At 33.7% G+C, this 13,813-nt stretch overlaps 1 protein-coding gene across 1 annotated transcript; it reads right to left on the reverse strand.

Annotated features, from left to right (window-relative positions):
• Nucleotides 1–420: 420 nt before the first annotated feature.
• On the reverse strand, nucleotides 421–12,141 carry LOC132757717 (TAR DNA-binding protein 43-like). Its single transcript, XM_060749084.1, has 4 exons — nucleotides 10,985–12,141; nucleotides 7,802–7,959; nucleotides 6,556–6,696; nucleotides 421–5,459 (listed from the first exon to the last, which is right to left on the reverse strand). Exons 1-4 carry the CDS (start codon nucleotides 11,220–11,222, stop codon nucleotides 4,746–4,748), a joined length of 1,251 nt encoding a protein of 416 aa, XP_060605067.1. The 5' UTR covers nucleotides 11,223–12,141; the 3' UTR covers nucleotides 421–4,745.
• Between the last annotated feature and the right edge of the window lie 1,672 nt (nucleotides 12,142–13,813).

Raw genomic sequence — 13,813 nt, forward strand, 5'->3', positions numbered from 1 at the left:
GTCAAAAACCTTGACAGAGTTATGTACTCTTGTCTGTAGATGGAGGTTATGATGGTGAACAAGTATGGTAAGTTTCAAAGCCATACTTGTAATACTTCTGAAATAAAGTGGGGTGGTACGAAAAACTTAACCAAGGTGTGACGCCAACGCCGACGCCGACGCCGGGGCGAGTAGGATAGCTCCCCTTTTCATAGAAAAGTCAAGCTAAAAAGAAAGAATTCTGATTTCATTCTTAGAAGTCTCTACTACCATTTCTCTTACATAAGTTTTATACCGTCACTCCTACACTGTCAAAAAAAATTAAAAATCTACCATTCACAGATCTTCTATACAATTCTCTTCCAAGGGGAAACAACCATCATTCAATTCAGTTAAGTTTCGACCCATTAAGACGTTTATAATATCATCTAATTCTCCGCAACAAAAAAAGAAGTTCTCATCAACACGGCTCGTTCTTCTCTTATAAAAGACTTAATCTTTTCACGACACATACTGTTTACTTATTTTCATCCTCTTAAAATTTAACAGTGTAAAAATAAACTTTTTATCAAAACCACAATCGTTAAAAAAATGAACCAAATTGTGGTTTGAAAAAAAAATCTCTATAAAATAATCTGTATGGGCAGAAATGACCTTGATTAGCAAAGTAAAATATGGCAGGACTAGAACTGTTTCTCTGTTTAACAGAATAAAAAAATATATAACAAATTTCAATAACAACAAAATGCTGTATATATGTAAAACGAAAATTGCTTTCTCCGTCCACTTAAAACGATCATGGAACAATAACATATTCAACAATACAAGTTTCATACTCGTCAGATTTCGCCCCGCCCTCTCAGACTTTTTTGAGCAATAAAAATATAGTTTGACCCACTCCTTTATCTTTGTCTACTTCATTACCTTACATAAATGATCATACAGTATACTACGTATAAGGTGTTTCTTTACAGAAATGTGGCTATTTTTCACGGTTTTGAGATATATCATATACCGTTACCATGGAAACTGCCATTTTACAAAAATTCCATTCACATACAAGATCTTCACAGTAAATGGGTATTCAAGGAACTAACTTTCAATGTCATATAATATTACCAGTCTTTTCTGTATTAAAGAAACACCTTTAACAATAATATAAAAAAAAATCCACTCTCTTCTTACTCATAAACCTCGACACTTTCCTAATTAACCACTTTTGTTACCATGGTAACAACAAAAATGAACAATATTCATTATTTTCAACAACAACGAAAAAAAAAAAAGTAAACCTCAACCATAACTATAGTGACTCATTCCAGTTCTAACAATAATTAACTACTTGGATAAACTAACATATTTCACACACAAGATGACGAAACAGGTCAAGGTCACTTCTGCCCAATAGGTGATCAGTGTAAAAACTTCATGGAATTATATAGCACTTAGAGTACATTATTATTAACAATTTTAAGCAAATATATACAATATAAAAAAGGTATTATGTACAATTTAACAATATAAGTATAGGTATTTTTAAATAAATGAATCCACAGTTGAAACTATTGTCTACAGTATCATTTTCCAAAGAAGTTCACCAATATTAAGACTATCAATAGCTTGTGTAAATTCAACAATCCATTTTGCCATGTTTTGCATTTTTTGTTTGTAAGATTTTAAGTCTCAATGACACTGTAGCAGTCATCTTAGTGATTTTCCTGTTTTACTTGTGAAAGAAAACCATCAACATCCTATATGGATATCTTCCGAGCATCAAGTATCAAAAGTCCTGTGCAGGAGTTGACAAACAGTGACAAGTGGCAAGTGTATCAATGTCAGTAACTTTAACCACTTGGCAATTAAAGCCCTCTAGATTTCTTCACAAATTCAAATACAGTCTAGTCCATGTAGACCAACATTTGTTAATTTATCTTACTATACCGAAAGATGTGAATGGCTGAATTTAAACTAGCCATTGATAGATGAATTGCTTCAAAGGCTTCCCTATAAAACATTTTCCACTTTTAAATATTTTAGTAACAATTATGACTAACTTTTACCAGCTAATAGTTTTTGTTGTTTTTTTTATACTACCAAACTTGTCTTTAGACAAACATAACATAGTTTCAACAAATGGATTCAAATTTTACATAAGATATGGCTTTACTTGCTAAGGAAGGAGAGAAAGAAATACATTTTTTACAACATTTACCCACCTACAAAGACTAACTTTTTCTAAAATTTAACAAGTCCCTGTCCTAAAGCTAAATTACCACAGAATGTGATTTTCTAGAAATGAATTTCTCAGCAAATAAAACCATATCCATAATTATAATTTTATATTTCTATATATAACAATGTACACAACCACATAAAATGAAGTCTAGCAACAATCCAGTGCCCAAGGTTATAAAATGTGAGCTGATCTAAATACTGCATCTTGATTGGTCCATTTCAAACTGCAAACCTTCAAAATCGACCAATGAGGTGAATTTGTCTCGATTTTATAATTTTACAACCTCGGGACTAGGCCATACAACTGCAAAGAACTGACAAGAATAAAACATGTAATATTTAACTTTGGTTTTGAATCACATCAGCGTCACTCATTCTACATACTTTTAAGCATCGTCCAAACCACGAGCAATTTGGCACAGAGTAAAATTCCTGAAGTGTGTGACAATAAAAAAAAAGAAAACACGAAGTCCTTGAGCATTGTATCTATGGCCTAATCTCACGTGATAATATAGTAAAACAAAACTTGATCACACTATGCACTGTCACAGAGATGGAAACAGACGAACAGCCAACAATTAATATACATAAGCCTATGATTTCAATGCATCATCTAACATTCTATTTTCTTCAGTTAAGCAAAGTACATCTATCACATTAACAAAGTTTGACTATCACAGCAGTAGGACTGCTGTTATGTATAATGACTAACTTTATCACTGCAGAAACGCACTATATGATATGTTTTTATCATTAAATTTCCTTTTTTAAACGAGGCTAAAGAAAAGTCGGTTATTTATAGCCGGTATTTCCTCTACCGGACTCCAAATGTAATGTAGCCGGACAAATATACCACTGTTTGAAATTTATAGGGGATTTTTACCCAAATCACTAACATGTTATGGTGTTTATGTTTTGTCTGAAAGCATATTTTTTTTTTTTAATTGAAATTTTGCTTACCAGTAATTTGAACATCCATTAAGAAAACTTGCCCAAAACTATACATTTGTTTAACTAAATTCTGGCAAAGTCTATCACTTTAAGTAAGGTTTAAAATTTCACAGTATGACAAATAACAATTAGCTACTTTAAACATGAACATGTGACCATCTCTGTAACAAGAACAAACTATGTCATTAGATGACAACAACACGGTTCACACAGCAGCTCTCCCATTCAGTATGTTTCATTCCTGAAAGACTATTTTCATGTGGTTGCACTAAATAGCATTGTAAGAACACAAAATTTCATTTGATACATGACAATCATCTACTTTTGTCTTGCACAAGCTTCTATGAATATTGACTCGTGATTTCAATTTGAATTTGGGTGACAAGCATTCCTCACTTTTGAGATTAAGTCATGTGATATACTAAGACACGTATTACATTCTTGCAAAAGGTTTATGCAATGTTAACACCACCTTAATTTAATTAAACAAGCTATCTTTATCAAACCTTGCATCTCAGAAAAATCACATACAAGTAACGGGGCACTCAGAATTAGGGCCCCGAATTCAACTTCCTTAAGAATGCCACACCTGGTCAAGCTTTTAAGTTCAAAGAAAGGTACAGAGTCAAATAGTAATTACCATGTATATGATGGCTATATGAAGTTTACTGTGCAAGACAAAAATCGACTACCTCTTAACAAAGAAAAACAAAAAGACTATAACACACTCTGCTTAATAAGGAACAAAAGCTTTGAAACAGTCAGTACTTAGTACATGACAAATTCATTCCCACAAATACTATGAATTCAACAAAACAGCTAAAACAAAACCCACAAACAGATGTGCCTATTCTATCTAATAAGGGTACAACAACAACAAATTCTAAAATGTAATAAATTGTAAGTATTAACTACCCATGCTGAATTGAATTCATAGTATTTGTTCTCTATTTACACGCATTTCCAGGGCTCACAATACTGCAATATTAAGCCCATTCCAGTCATATAACTTTCCTAATTCATTTTGGCTCTTATTAAAATACTTGCCAGTAATAAACAGAATGTGACCCCTGGAATTTTAAGTACCTGAACTGAAACTGTATTATCATGAATAATTAACCTTTTCAACGCTATATATCTTAAATGGAATTTTGCATCTTTCAAATCTGGACCAAACCATTTATCATTTTCATAGAAAAGTTCAAAATATTCACTGACTGGATAGCAAACAATGCAGACCATGATCAGATGTTGTGGATGTTCAGGCTGACCTTGGTCTGCACTGGTTGCATGGCTCTGACAGCAACCTTAAGGTTGAAAGTGACAAGTTAAATAGGTAAATCAGTAAATTCAAGACTAGAAAACTGATTTAAAAAGATTTTTCTTACAAATTACAGGTTTCAAGCATTTAAAACACACACTTTGTCTACATCTGAAATATCTATGACCGAGCAATACCCATTTGACCAACTTGGAAGACTAGCATCTAACATTATACATAGAGGTAAAATCAAAAGAGTATGATTTTTTTTTCTAGTTTCAGTTCAGTTACCTCTTTCACCCATGCATGAACACCTTTATTAGCTCCACCCCTGCTGCTGTCTGTTGGAAGCACTCCAACCAGCGTAACTCCCAGGCTGAGGCTCAGTCGCATGATGTCCACCCCATCCCCAGGCTGTACTGGTCTGTGGTGCAGCGTAAACATGACCTGCAGTTTGAGGAACCCCTGCATCACCCGAGGCTACAGGCTGATGATGTTGCGGAGGCGGGCCAGGGGGAGGAGTCATATGTGCCCAGTTACCACCCTGACCCTGCAGCATGGCTTGTGCAGCTGCCATCATCGCAGAATTGAATAGGTTAATACCAACAGCATTCATATCCTGTGGTGGCATGTTTGGAGGGAAGCCCATTGGTTTTGCAATCTGGTTATTTTTGTGTGGCTGCCAAGTCCCCTGATGATTCACCAACTGTGTATAGTTACCTCCCCTTTGTTGAACAGGGCCATTTTGAACTCCTGGCTGAACCTTCTTGTCTCCAAATCGGTCTGTTCCTTTTGGTGCCGCATAACTCACATGGACACTTACACCTTTTACTATATGATCTTCCCCACAAAGACTGTGAGCAACTTCAGGGTCCGAAAATGTGACAAACGCAAATGATCGGAATGGTTTCGGGATGAAAACGTCTACCACCTCGCCATACTGACAGAAATAATTCCTGAGATCGTCTGATGTGATATCTTCTGTACATCTAGCAATGAACACTTTACGGTTGATCATTTGGTGTGCACCTTCCTAAAATGACATTTCAAAATCATGTTCTTGTAATTACCCAACCAAATATTGAATTTTCTATGATTCTCATATCTTATAAGGTGGTCAATCTAATAAATATTGCCTTCATATATATATATATATATATCAGCTGACATTAGTCGTCATTACAATATATACTGTATGAGGCGGACCGGGAACAATGCAGTGGTTGGACTATGCACTGGTAAATTAAATAATTAAATGTGACTTACTGTCATGATAAGGAATTTCACCTCTGTTTTATGATATAACATCAGTGCACCAAATATTATTAAAAGCCATTACTTCGTTCAAAGTTATTATCTGGAAACTAGATTGAAAGACAAACCGACAAGTTTGCTGGCTAAATGACACCCCCCCCCCCCCAACAACTTTGTGGGGGGTATAATATTAAAAATATTATAAAAACATTTTTCTATTTACAATGCCATCTGTTAACTTATATAACTGAAATGCCCCAAGCACATTCTTCATCAGAACCATGACTTAACAGCAGCTAGTTGATAAATTTAACTGACTGAACAACAGAAAGATGTTCCTATAGATAGCCTCTGCTATGGACCATGCATTTTAAACTGAACTGAAATTGAAAATTATTGGGTAAATTCCATTTTCAATTGTTGGAATATGATTTCAGAATTTCCCCTATTTCTGATTTATCTTGCAATTATTTTCCCTTCAGCAAGCAACAGGTTGTTTTGAAAACTGAAAAAGATCACTGCCTAGGAAACAATATCAGCCATAAAAGCCATTAAGATGCAACTCTCAAGAGATGCTTGTCTATGCCTACTTTCAGGAAAAAGACATTAAAAACTCAGATTGTAAGCTGGTGTACACAAAAAGTTCTAATTCCATGTTACTGTATTTTAGAATTGCAATACAATTTCATTAAATTCAAGTACAGACAGTACAGTAACATAAGATTCTCCATGGTTTTGCTAAGGACTTGGATAATAGTTCAAGGCTCGACTTCTGTTTGTAATTCCAAGACGTGAGTGACCAAAAAATTTCAAACACATAATTATATAATTTATAAAAATGGATATTACCAAAAATCTTTTTGACACAAACTTACATTTGAGTTTGGAATGGTAACATCGCACCATCTACCATCAATGTTGTGTCGCTGGGACATACATTTCATTTGATCTTCATACTTATGGAAACGTATAAACCCGTAGCCTTTCGATTGGCTTGTTTTTTGATCTCGTTTCACCTGAAATTGACAAATTACAAAAGAAAAATTAATATCAACTCTACATACTGTGTGCTAAAAGTAAACACCTAGTTTTCATAAGATATGAGGTAGTAGTATTTTGTCAGTAGGAACTGTACAGTAATAAGTCTCGGTAAGTGACCAACTCCTATAACACTGAAGATATGTGTCAAGTTTCAACGATAGATTTTGAAATTTTACAGGTACAAAAGTGTAATAATATACCGTATTGTTTCTATTTATAGTCCCCCTTCTAATTAGCGCCCCCTGGGTGAAAAATGAAAAAAAAATTCTTACCTGACTTGAAAATTTTAATATCCGAAGTGTATTTAAAAAAAATAAACAGAAAAAAACTAACTGTTGTAACTTCCAAGTAACATTCAACTTCCAGTTTGAATGCATTCATGTACGTTTTCTTAGAAGTGCAACCTTCTATTGTGTATTGATTAAATCACTGAATCAAGTTTTTTTACACACAGGTAAACTGATGGGTGTTAGTACTAATTTAGGAAAAATCAATACTTAACAAAGTTTATCTTGGTCAGCAGACTACCGTATTGTCTACAATAATTTTGTGCTGCTTATTTATCGTACGTGAACAAGGGGTTTATAGGACGAAAATAGTTGGGAGATTTTTTAGATATTTTTAAACATAAAATTAATTTTCATTTTATGCAAATGTGCTTCTAATTAACGCCCCCCGTTTCCGTTTTTGCAACGCCCCGGGGGCGATAAATGGAAACAATACGGTAATTCCATAGAAATCCATAGAAAGTTGCATTAAAAACCTAACAGTTGCAGAAACAATTTCAGTAAAGTAAGAAACCTTATTCAGGCTGAATAGTCAAACTAAGAACTAGTAACTTTCCACTTTTATTAGCCTTAAAGCTTAAGGTGCTTCTTTGTGCACTATTTCAGACAAACTGACAACATCTTAATACACCCAAAAACTTTCCTTTAGATAAACCGATAAACCTGATTTAGTGTTCCACTCAACAGCTGTGAAACATAGGGAATTTTCAATTAGAAATCTTGACCAATGGGACTGCACCCCACTTTTCCTTTAACATTTTCAAATGGTCATTTTATATTGAACATTTCGTACCTGTACAAGCAGGAGTTCACCAAACTTTGAGAAGTAATTTCTTAGGTCTTCCTCAGAACTCTTCCAAGGTAGCCCTAACACGATGAGGTCACTACATTTCTTTTCACTGAGACTAGTCTTTAAGCTTATATCTTCGCCTACAGCTCCTTTCTTCTTGTCTGTAAATAAATCCGTGATAAAATAAAACATTAACAAAATATGTGACTATTTACCAAACTTGTATACATATGTTCATCAGTTCAATTTCTTTGCCCCATGTGCAAAGGCATGTTTTTTGATAGAACTATCATGGATGTGAATTGTAATAGAGAAAACAGCCTGTGTGACACACAACAAACCGAAAAACCAGAGAACACTATCAAAACACCAGATTATCTTTATCAGTGTTTTTTTTCACTTTTGGGGGAAGGGGGTCGGTGCCCTTTGGAAGGGAAATTTTAGTTGTTTACTTATTTTACGTTTTTTTTTTGCGATGGAAAAGGGGAGCAACTCTTGCAACACAAGTTTAAAATATGTCTCTTTTTCTTAATATACGGATCTAAAATATCGATGCGTCACATGTTAAACTTGTTGGGACGCCGGGAGTAGCTCCCCTTACCTACCAGAAAACGATTTGTAAACAACCTTGCTTAACAGTAACTCTTACAGGCATGAAATAAAACATTTTTCGGCAGTTAGTTGCAAAAAAATATTTATTGCAGGCAGATTAGGGCTGCCATATAGGGGGAAATAACAGTATTTCTATTATTTGTGTAACCAGATAAAACATGTTTCATTTTTTCTTGCATACTGTAATGCTATTTTTATTAGAAATTGTTTATCCAGCAAAAACCATACATTTGAATCAAGCAAGGAAAAATATCCGATTCAGTTATTGCTGGTTATAAATAAAATTCTTTACAAAATTAAGGGAAACCTTTACCTTTAATTCTTACCTTCAGCCTGACCAAATTGTAACTTTAAAAGCTTTTGACATATTTAGTGTTAGTCAGAACTTAATTATAGACAAATTATGGTAAGTTCAAACATAAACATGTTTGTTTACACCATCGAAGTACATGGTATTCAATCTATAATATTACATCCAGGCTGTATGATTAATTAAGCAAACTATATCAATAAAATTTAACAGACTTTTGCCATTTTACTCATTGCAAAAAACAGTCTAAATTCTAATGAAAATATTATATATATATAACAGTTTTCAATGCAGTGATTTGATTACTATTTTAACCACAAAATCAAAGGGCAAATACACATGTGCGTATGCGCAAAACATTTCACATGGAGTTTAGCATCTGCTGTCACCTTAGTCCTAATTATAAGACCTATACGTAACCTATTTCATATTTATCAGTTATTAATCTGATATTTTACATTTTTCATGTTACGTTAGGTCTTAACAGATCACTGCAAAAACATGTAGCAAACAATTTGACATTAGACATCGATTTAGATCTAATGCATTTAAACAATTAAGACAGCGTGTATTTACATTAATTTTGACCTATTTATAAACAACGCTAAAAAATAAATACCTTTTAACAAAATAATTAAACTGTCACATCCTCTCATTTATAATTAAATTCCTTGTACAGCCGATAAACAAATGGCCGCCATACAGTGCTCGAAATCTTATTGGCTAATTCAAATGCAAGCGTTTAAATGAGTCAGAAGTTTTTAACAGAATATTTTTTTAACGAAATAATTGCTCATGCACCGTCAGGGTGTTCGAATATATTTTTTCGTTCAAAAATGTGGAATCAATCTGTAAAGCACTTTACTTAACCAGTATGGCCGATTGGCAAAACTAAATTGATGTTTTTATTTTATTTTTAATTGATAAGTTATTAAGTACATTGTTTCAGAGTTTTTGTTAATGATTGAGCATGAAATTGAAAGAAAAGAAGATAAGCTTTTGAATAAAGCTTGAAAGGCAAGATAAAAGACATCTTTTGTTTTTTTTAAAAATGCTATGCATTTATGAGCAATAACTATTAGACATCAGACTTGACCTACATAAAACTATAACAAGCCTGTAACGTGTAATATATTGGACTACTGTCACCTTAGCTGGCAATTTAAGTCAAAGTCCATTCTACATGTATAAAGTAAAACCGGGGAGAAGTGCCTGCACTGCCACTATGGCGATGTTTGTTTGTTTTGGGTTTTACATCACATCGACACAGTATAGGTCATATCGCGACGTTCCAGCTTTACTGGTGGAGGAAGACCTCAGGGTGCCCTTCCGTGCATTATTTCAGGCATGAACGGGCACCTGAGTAGAACCACCGACGTTCCGTAAGCTAGCTTGATAGCTTCCTCACATGAAAGAATCCAAAGTCCCTGTCGGGATTCGAACCCACAGCGGTGAGGGGCAAGTGGTTTGCTATGGCGATGTGTGTGTTAAAATAAGTGCAGGCTTCGACAGGTCCAAACGCCCGCTTGCATTTGCAAGTGAATATTATAGTCAGGCGAGAACAATTGTAAGATTCCTGATCCAAATTAAATCTTTTACTTTATTTTTGTATTAAATAAATTGGCTAGACTTTAGAAATCTCTCCGCAGCTATTTTTCACATTATAATTTTACCCAGTATTATTTCTTCAATATATATGTTCAGTGATTTTTTTTCCAATTTTCAAAACAACCTGTGGCTTTCTGAAGGGGAAAATATAGCGCGATAAATCAGAAAAGGGGGAAATCAAATTCCAACAACTGAGAGTGGAATAGTTACCCACACATTATATAAAATTTTTAATTTCAATTCAATTTATCATGCATGGTACATAGCAGAGGCTTTAGGGATTCTAGCTGATATAATAAGTCAGATGCTGTTAAGTAATGGTTCTGGTGAAGTGCACAGGGCATAACAGGGGAAAATATTAGCTTTTTTAGGGGAAAATATACCTATATTTAGCTAGGGGAAACAGCCTTTATTCGGCTGTAAAATACAGGGAAAAAAATCACTGATGTTTCTCTACAAAATCACTCAATTACTTCTAGGGATATGGTTAGAGTAAGTGTTTAAGGGTAAGGGTTAGGTTTAGAAGCTAAGGGTTTGAAAAATGAAACATGGACTTTTACTGCGAAGTGCTCCAATAAATTTAATGTTCTAATTATACAATGTGCATTATCATTTATCAACCTCTATTAATTAGTTGCAAAGTCATTGATGTATACCTTTTGGAAAAACAACGAGGTATGTATGATTTTTCCAGCCGTTGTCTGGTGGGTGGAGCTTGTTATCACTTAGGCGTATCCCTCGGAAATTTCCAGTTTGTGGGTTTCTGTACTTCAATCCACAGGCGTTGGGAAACTGTCCGGATATTGTGCTAAGTAGAAGAGTACCATCCTCTTCACTTGGGATTTCAACAGCCTCTTCATTTTCGTCGTCTGTTACCTGAATATATTGAGGCATTTTAGTAAAATGGCATTAAAATCTCGAAAAATATCTTGCAGGGTTTTCCCAAGAAATTACTTCCGAAACAAAATGGCGACACGACACTCTTTTAGAACGGTTCGAATACATTTACGTCGCAATGTCCGTTTCCGATTTATATTTCGTTCACCAGTCTATCGTAATTATCGGTGTATATGTAAATTCAATTTACAGTGATAAAGCATTACCGGCAACTCGTAAAATATTTCTTTCTGTTAATTGAAAGTTTAATGTAAGATATACTCGCTGTAATTAACAATGCAATTGCTTTTCTGGTGATTACAATCATTATTCTGTATTATATCGTAGCAAGAATGGTAAAAACCACTTCATTTTTATACAATATACAAAATTTAGTGGTCCACTGCCTTGCACACTTGTGAACGTTTTACGTGTCGGTTTTATTGCATTTTTTTTGCAAAATGGGCTTTAAATCATGACCGCGTATAGAGGACATCACCGTGCACTAAAAGACAGTGAACAAGCGGTGCCATGTTGCATTCAAAAATTCATATTTTAATAAAATATGTGTCCGGACCACGGCTTCAATAGGACCTTATCAGAATTTATTATTACAGAATGTAATATAACGTTCCATGACCTTATGCAGTAGACAATCTTTAATTTTTCTGAGCTTTGAAGATATTTCAACCTTTCATACAGTGATATACCTTTGTTGACACAGAAGAGCAATGTTAAGGTTTTCTTAAGTTGATAAGGTCTTTGGTGAACTACCATTGTTAATAATTTTAGTTTCTCAGTTTGATAGATATTATACACAAGGACAGTATCAAGTAGTAGTCCTGATTACTTGCAAAATGGACTGTAAGTAATGCAATATAAAAATATATCCACGTGACAAACATTATCAGACTATTAATAGGTTTGGCATGCAGCGATACTTTTTTCGTTGTGATTAATTCTGCAAATAGCAGACCACTTGGAAACACTTATAACATTTAATATACATAACAGACAGATATTTTTACATTCATAACTTTTATTTGATTCGACGGTTAACAATTATAATTTATCTAAATCGGTTATGATCATTAGCTGCGAAAAGCATAAATACGAGGTTTTTTTTAAAAAAAAATGTATTTTAGTTTCGGAAAAAAGTCGGAAAGAACACACGAATTTCAATACAATTGAGGTTATTTGTAATCTGCAAAATCATGAAGGCGATTTTTGATTTTCGCCAAGAAATCTAAAAGTGAGAGCTATATTTTATTCAGTTGACCTTTTACCGAAGATTTTATATATTGTCAAAAAAAAAAATCACTATGCACATCGTATTAAAATACGTCAAGGTACCAGTTTTTCTACCTTCAAATATGCCCCTTTTTAAAAATTACGAATGAAAGGGTCCGTATTGAAAGAATGTTTTGTAAAAATATTGAGTACAATGCATATTCATGCAGTACAGCGTATGTTTTGTACGAATTAACGTCCGAGTAAAATATCATATGTTGTCTTTTCCCCTTTCTTTTGCACGATAAACATGAATAATGTAAAACATGTCACCAGGATTTACTTGGTCACATAAAAAAGCAGCTTGTGCAAATTTACTTATAAACCGTCTTTAATGACTTGGTAGTAATTTTTTCACTTAAATTTCATAATACTCATGCTACACTACAAACAGTTCTGTAAGTCAAACGTTGAAATCTCGTCAACATTTTATTTATTGGATGGCAAAGGCAGATTTTGGGTTGATCATTAGTTGATCTAATCGGCTATATCATGAACCCAAAAGAACAAACGACCAACTAATTTTAAATAATTCGGATTTGGTTATAATTGTCTAGTTGTATTTTTAAATCGATTCTGAATGACAAACATATGTTTTAATCACAAAATTATAATTGAAATAGAAAACTTTCAACAAAATAATACGTTCTGATTATAAAAAGATTACACCCTGTAAATCAAAAGTCGCATGATGGTATTTTTTTCAGTCTGTTTTATTTCCAAGATGATTATGAACAATCGGCGAGGTGTTCTAAACGCGATATGCCGTGACAGCGCTTGAAGTAAAAAAATGTCGTTTATTTTGTCACCGGTCAACAGAAGGTCCTACAAAACGGCCGAAAATATTTTCCCGTAAACATAAAAGACACGAAAATTTGAATTAATTGAATATTGTTAATTTTTCATCTGTGGAACTGTATTTTCTGTGATAATATCGCTACATGGAAGACTCAGATCAGTTTTATTTCCGAGATGATAGCGAATCATTGGCGCGAAATGTCGTGACAGCACATGTTGTATAAAAATGTCGTCCGGTAAAAGTTATCGCACAGAAGGAACGAAAATATTTTCCTTTAAAAAATTAAATTTATGTTTTGATGAATTTTTCATGAAATGTTTTTTATACAGCTAAATTAAACTTTTTTAAAAACATTTGTTTTTGCCCATTATCGACAATTTAAAAGGGGCTGTAAATTTTTTGTCCTTTCACAGTGATTTTTTCTAATCTTTTTTTTTTCCCCAAAGGAGATTATTTTGACCCACCCGGCGAGGTGCCCCAAACGAAATTTATGCCTTTTGACAGCCCCCAAAGTAAAAAA

Source organism: Ruditapes philippinarum, unplaced genomic scaffold (genome assembly GCF_026571515.1).
Source record: "Ruditapes philippinarum isolate M1 unplaced genomic scaffold, ASM2657151v2 ctg1722_1_1_1_1, whole genome shotgun sequence".
NCBI classification, from domain to species: domain Eukaryota; kingdom Metazoa; phylum Mollusca; class Bivalvia; order Venerida; family Veneridae; genus Ruditapes; species Ruditapes philippinarum.

Coding starts and splice junctions, on each gene's coding strand:
- LOC132757717 (XM_060749084.1), bottom strand. CDS start 11,222: ATGCCTCAATATATTCAGGTAACAGACGACGAAAATGAAGAGGCTGTT. Junction 6,697..7,801: donor GTGAACTCCTGCTTGTACAG/GTACGAAATGTT, acceptor TGTCAATTTCAG/GTGAAACGAGATCAAAAAAC. Junction 5,460..6,555: donor TTACCATTCCAAACTCAAAT/GTAAGTTTGTGT, acceptor ATGTCATTTTAG/GAAGGTGCACACCAAATGAT.